The sequence below is a fragment of the Dufourea novaeangliae genome, unplaced genomic scaffold, assembly GCF_001272555.1.
Source record: "Dufourea novaeangliae isolate 0120121106 unplaced genomic scaffold, ASM127255v1 scaffold345, whole genome shotgun sequence".
NCBI lineage: Eukaryota > Metazoa > Arthropoda > Insecta > Hymenoptera > Halictidae > Dufourea > Dufourea novaeangliae.
In genome coordinates, this window is record NW_015374226.1 from 27 (window position 1) to 6,646 (window position 6,620).

A 6,620-nucleotide genomic window follows, 5' to 3' on the forward strand; every position below is an offset into this window, starting at 1 on the left:
CTCGGTAACGAAGCCTCAGTTTACATTGTTGCTAAGGAAAAAGTTGTTCCAATTCACCCCCCGAGTGCCCCATTTCCGGGTCGGAGGACATTTTTGGGACACCCTGTATATACATACGCGTATTATACTTCCGTATTTTACGTACCCATCACCGACGTAGAGTAATTAATCGAGTAATTTTTCATGGTAAAACTAAATATATTCTTTTTAACTATGCAAGCGTACTGACGAATCATGTATGTCACAATGACGGTAGAATGACTGAATTTAAAGGTTCAAGTAATCGACATTCCTTAAATAAAATAATCAATAAAATTGTGGTCAAAGGTTACGTCTAATGGTTGAGAAGGATTTAATATGAAAATAGTGGCTGATTTATCAAAGATACAGTATCAAGAAGCATGAAATGCATAAAAGGACAGCTAAACGGGGCACGTATGTGTTGCAATTAAATTTTCTTCATGTATCTATTAAAAACTTTTAATCTTTTCTGTTTTCATTTATATATTTATTATTTATTGGCTATTAATGTATATTATTCATTTTTGATGTAGATTTAGTTTATTAATACAAAGTAGCAAAGCATCAGATAAACTTTTATGTGCCAGAGATCATAGAGACAATGAAAGTGAATCAAACAAACATTTTCAATTGCCAAGTTTACAGAAAAGAAAGACCTGGAAAGATGTTGAAGGTCAGTCATCAACGTGGGATAAAACTAATAGAGCAATTGTTCCTATATCTCCTTCATACGAACTGGAAGATAGCACAACCATAAAGGTTAAGCAACAATGGAATGTCATTGAGAGTACATTGTACGAAGGCAGCGAACAAGTAACTCACGTAGCTCTCCTAGCGGAATGTATGCAATGGAGGAAGCAGATACCACACCTGCGAGTAGTTGGGAGAAACCCATTTATTATATCTGAAACTAACTACCAAAGTCTTGATAAAAATACTAATCGAATCAAGAATAGTTTCAAATTATTCAACAACAAAATATTTTCTGATTCTGTGAAGGTAAAAAGTAACAATTGAAAGCATGTTATGAAATAACTTGTGATGTACAATTGGTTATTTGTAGGAAAGGAAGGCTTTATTGAAACATAAATCACAAAGCACGTTACAGGATAAGATTCTCGATATACTGTTTAAATATACAATGTCTGAATTGTTTCCAAATAACGAGAACAAACTTGATTCATTGGATGATGATTTCAACAGAGTTTTGCAAATACAGATCGCACCAATTCATAGTAATAAGAGTTCTGCAAGGAGTACAAAGCTAAATTGGTTTGAAGAAACTATTCCATTGGACAAGGTAATGGAGGATCATATACCGATTAAAAAAGGAACTGTTCAAACAGATATACAAGAGATCCAGAGGTATGCTGGTGTTGTATTATGCATTGAATTATATAAATTATATGTATAATGTGTATTTGCAGGAAATATGATATTGTAGGAAGCGAAAAGAGTGATACATTTGCTATAGAAGAGAAACATTTGAGGCCACATACTAGCAGAAATAAGCTTGGGACTGTTTTTAATGAGAAAATCGTGGTCAGCCCTGTACCATACATTTTATCAACCAGAGAAAGTTTCTCTACCATAAAGACTACTCCTATAAAATTTATGGGACAATCTCTAAACATTTCTACATTCCAAGGTACGTTAGACCTTTTTAAAGTTAGATTTAAGAATTATTTATTACCTTCTTATTAATTTTTAATTATTACATTTATTAATATACCAATCAAGTACCAATATTATTCTAAATGAGGTTCGATTAAAAATGTTCCAAATTTTATAAATGCAGGAAACAGTTCAACTCCAACAAAATATTCTAGTTATCAATCTGCTTGGCATGCTCCAGTTTCTCCTGCAATGTGGCCAAAAAATTTAAAACTTGCTCCATTAGATACTTCACAACTTCCCAGTACTAAGAACAGGTATATAAAATATTATTCGTTTTTTATGTACCAGGATCCTCTTACCAAGATCAGGTACATTTTATTTAAAATAATAATAGACACTTATTCGAATGAGAATAACAATGAAATTTATGGAAGTAGATGTCTATGAAAGTAAATTTTACAATACTATTTGATACGTAAATAACAAATATGAAAGTATTAATTTTTAATAAAATAATATTAAATAAAATAAAAGGACATAATAAGTAATACTCTCACGCTGTTTTATTGTGCATTTTAGATCTCTCGCATCATCATCAGTTGTGTTACAACGTAACAGGAAACCTTTGAGCCCTATTGCTCGTTCCACTCCGCCTGTCTCTACACAAACGACTTATAATAATAAGAAAAGTTCAGAAATTCAGAAGACACAGATAACTCCCGGACAATTTCCTAAGTTAAGCATAACTAATACAAGTTCAGAAAATAGTGTTAGAAATAGTAAGAACAAAAAGGAGAGAAATCAGTCAAAGGCGAAATTACAATGAATTACAATCAATCTTATTAGCTAAAAAGGTTCATTTTATATGTTACACGTATCTCAGTCTCATTTTTGTAATTTGAAGTCTTAGAAGCCATATCGGTCAACTCTATTTTCTGAAAAATTTCTTATTTTATTTGTTAAGCAGTACATAATTTGATTCTATTTACTGTCTTTTTCATGAAGTTGATAAATTTTAGCTTCTTAAATCGCCCACAGATGATACGATTTATCGTACAACTGATTGTACAACATATGTCGCTTCGATCATTTGAAAGACACATACAACGCTTGTGGCGCGGTTGCACGGCAGTACGGTATGCTTAAAATCTGTCGTCTATCTTTCAAACTGTTTGTACAACTCCCTATGCCACTTGTACAATTTGTCGTACAATAAATCGCATCTTGTATGAGACTCTTGTCTCTGTTACTCCATGATAAAGTGTCAAGTTGGACAGCGCAGTCTTAGAAGCTCAATTATACTCAAAATTTCATTCATATTATTACTGAAAAGAAATTTATTTTATTTTTGAACTAACGTGATATAAAATCTTTGGTATATATTTCTCACTTTCAATCTGTTACAATAAACAGGATGAAAGAAAAATTTGTTTATTTATTGAGAGATTTATGAACAGTGAATTCATTAATTTCTATTAAAGTTTTTATTTTAGTATGTTTTTGTTATAAAGCATAAACATGTATAGTTTAGTTATGAGTAAAAGTGCAGAATGATCGATGTGAAGTAATGTTTTATCCAAAATATAAATATATACTGTTATTGTTGAGTAATTATAAGAAACCTCAATGTGTTGAAGTGTCGAAACGTGTTCGCATTATAAGTGTTTTGCACTATTGTTGAAGAAAACGTTAGTACACTATGTTTTACTGTATTTAGTGTGAAAATATATATTTTTCAATACCCTTGTGGTTCTATAGACTATAAAGGATTGTATTGCTCTAACTCTCTCTACCTCACTCTGTGTCTATTGTGTTGATTGAAGCACACGCTTAAGTGTGCAAGTGAATATATTTTTGTAATGCACACGTTTGTAAATAGATGTACTTTATTATAAATATACAATAAATAGTATGTTTAAACATATGTATCTATTATTGGCATCTGAGGGCCCTTATTCATGGTTTATAATGGAATTGATTTTTTTGTGTATTCCCGTGAAGCCTTTTATATATTAAGCTCCTAAATTGAAGCTCAAATAATGTAGTTTAATTGTAAGTTCTAGTAATTGGCAATTAAAAAGAAGAATTACAACTCGATTGATAAAAGTGCTTGATAGAGGCACAGACCAGATATAAAAATAGACCTAACATCTTATGGGATTTGGTGTCCCACAAAAATCACGCTGGTCGAGCACCGAAGAATAGTTGGCGCGGAATAATAGGATTTCGTAACAATTTTTATCTTAAAAAATTGCTCCCGATTTGCTCTTTCGGAATTTAAAGTTATTCCCATCGCAACGATTATATTTAGTGAGATACAGTGGCCGCTCATTAATTGGACTCCCTCTTAATGTATGTTGGCAACGTCCCTCGCTCACACTGGCTCACACGTATTTCCCACACACGTGCGCGTACCCCACTCTGTCCCTCAGGAAGCCCAGAGCCCAGGATGCTCAGCCTCGTCACCCCGGCCGTTTTATCTCTACCCGGGCTGGCCCGGCCCGAACTATACCCGGCCGGTGCAGACCCGACGATGCGCGCCGCAAACCCGTCCATACCCGCCCGGATTCGTGCTAGCCCGCCCAACCCGTGGAATCCCCGCTAGGCCCGCTCAGCCCGTTCAATGCAGAACTCTAGCGGGCACTCGGGCACGGATGGAAAGATCACACGCTGCGATAACTTCGGGCGGGTTTAGGCGCAAAGATACACACGGTGTCCCAAAAATGTCCTCTGACCCGGAAATGGGGCACTCGGAGGGTGAATTGGAACAACTTTTTCCTTAGCAACAATGTAATCTGAGGCTTCGTTACCGAGATATTAACGAACAACCCCGACCAATTAGAGCGCGAGTTTGCCAGCTGAGTTCCCGCGCTAGCGGTGGCTACGCGCTACGGCGCTACGCTTGTACTACGAAGCTCTAAACACGTATGTCAGCATGCATCGCAGGTAACTGCGTACAATAGCAAATAAAAAAGACGTAATAAATACAATCATACTTTTTATCATCTGCCGTTTGTTGTTTAAAGAAATTAATGAGTGAAACATAAATGTAGGCAAATTATGTGTAACGTAAAAAGACGAATGCACATTTACTTTTTTGTAAATTCCTTTTTACGAATTTGTAAATTTCCTTTTCAAACAACCTGCGAACGAAAAGGTAATGTAACAGAGAATGAACGAGAAGTGATCGTAATTCGGTATTGGTATAAAAATTCGTAGTTTAATAACGGTTAACAATGTTACTGATAATGAATAAGTTTTTTGGCGGTAATCTGTTGACTTGAGAATGTGAAAAGGAAAGGAGAGGGAGAGGGAGCGTTTCGTCCTGGGCCTGCTAGTGGACTCGTCAGTAAGGCTTTCTAGCAGACCCTGCCTTAGACGCGGGGATATACGATGGTCGGTTAAGGACGTATATATATACGAACGAGGAAGGCTTTTGGAAGTTGCGGGAAAGGTGTCAACTAGGTAGACCTCTGATGGAGAATCTAGGAAGGAAGGTAGTGCCGCCACAGTTTCTTCAAAAAGGCCAAAGAAAAAGTTAGGTACAGAAACTTGCAGAATTATCGCCGGAAATAAGCCATAGCTTGCGTTAAATTACGAAAATAATAATCAGCAATGCATTGATTAGAACTCACCCTTTTGGAAATTCACCTGCAGTTTGCTAACCTGTGTCACTAGGTCACTGAACCGATCCTGGTCATCGACGGCCGAAACGGGTATGGCAGAGTATCGCCCAGTTCGCAGGTGATCGCAGGTATACCTAACCAGCCGAAGTTAAGGGTTGTAACGTCAAGTGCGTCCTGGTTATTCCACCGAATACGTACTCACTTCACTACACGACCACTAACACTGATCCCCCGACACAATCACTTAATGTATTTTTAATCCAACGTGTTGTTACTACGTTGGGAAAATTCGTGGCCCCGGAAAGGGCCGATTGTTTTCAATTTTTCAGATGTTTTACGTAGCCAAACACTTGCACAGCAGCACCTGCATATCCGTTATTCTGTACGTACCACCAGAACATTGCGTAATACTCCCGTGAACTGAACATCTCTCTCGCCCGATTGCTAACTGACTGACAGAATTTTTCCGAACGGACTTCCTCTACACCCAAGTAGTTTCTCATCGTTACATTGTGACTTCATTCCCACCACGACAAGATTTAGGTAAAAAGGAACCAACGGTTCGAGGATAACATGTGCTTTGCAGAAGTGGAAGGAAAGAACCGTCGCGCAATTTCACCAAGGCGCGTAACCCGTTAATTTATTGCCAGGGTACCTACTGCTTCGAGATAGGAAACAGACATCACGTTCATCGGCTTGAGAATATCCGAAATAAACAGAACCACCAACGTGCCCGTTGCTTCGAGTTGGAAAGCACAATGTACATTTTTTTTCTCGAGGAGCAGGGACAAAATTTTATCGACACGTGTAAGTTGACGCTGCTTGGCCCTGGCCGACCACCCTTGTAGAGGCCGGAGCGGAATTTTCGGTGATTTATGGCTCAAAATCTTCGGCCTCGTAGCAACCGTGAACTCACAACAGAATTGACAATCGACAATTTTATTACCCTGGTAGTAGGTACCGTGGTAATAAAGTGAAACTGCGCGACGGTTCTTTCTTCCACTTCTGCAAAGCACGTGTTATCCTCGAACCGTTGGTTTCTTTTTACCTAAATATTGTCGTGGTGGGAATAAAGTCACAATGTAACGATGGGAAACTACTTGGGGGTAGAGGAAGCCCTTTCGGAAAAATTCTGTCAGTTGGTTAGCAATCGGGCGAGAGAGATGTTCAGTTCACGGGAGTATTACGCATTCTTCTGGTGGTACGTACAGAATAACGGATATGCAGGTGCTGCTGTGCAAGTGTTTGGCTACGTAAAATATCTGAAAAATTGAGAACAATCGGCCCTTTCCGGGGCCACGAATTTTTCTAACGTAGTAACAACACGTTGGATTAAAAATACATTAAGTGATTGTG

At 37.5% G+C, this 6,620-nt stretch overlaps 1 protein-coding gene across 1 annotated transcript; it reads left to right on the forward strand.

The window, feature by feature from the left end:
• The first annotated feature begins 218 nt into the window (after window positions 1-218).
• Window positions 219-2,464, forward strand: LOC107192395. Its single transcript, XM_015581636.1, has 7 exons — window positions 219-236; window positions 328-435; window positions 561-1,020; window positions 1,085-1,386; window positions 1,449-1,669; window positions 1,784-1,952; window positions 2,218-2,464. The coding sequence occupies exons 2-7, from the start codon at window positions 407-409 to the stop codon at window positions 2,462-2,464; spliced, it is 1,428 nt and encodes a 475-aa protein (XP_015437122.1). The 5' UTR covers window positions 219-236; window positions 328-406.
• Window positions 2,465-6,620: the final 4,156 nt, after the last annotated feature.

What these genes read in the sequence shown, in the direction of transcription:
- LOC107192395 (XM_015581636.1), top strand. Translation starts at nt 407, where the DNA reads ATGCATAAAAGGACAGCTAAACGGGGCAC. An exon ending in AGGACAGCTAAACGGGGCAC is followed by an intron (nt 436 to 560) that starts GTATGTGTTGCA and finishes ATGTAGATTTAG; the next exon opens with TTTATTAATACAAAGTAGCA. An exon ending in CTTCCCAGTACTAAGAACAG is followed by an intron (nt 1,953 to 2,217) that starts GTATATAAAATA and finishes TGTGCATTTTAG; the next exon opens with ATCTCTCGCATCATCATCAG.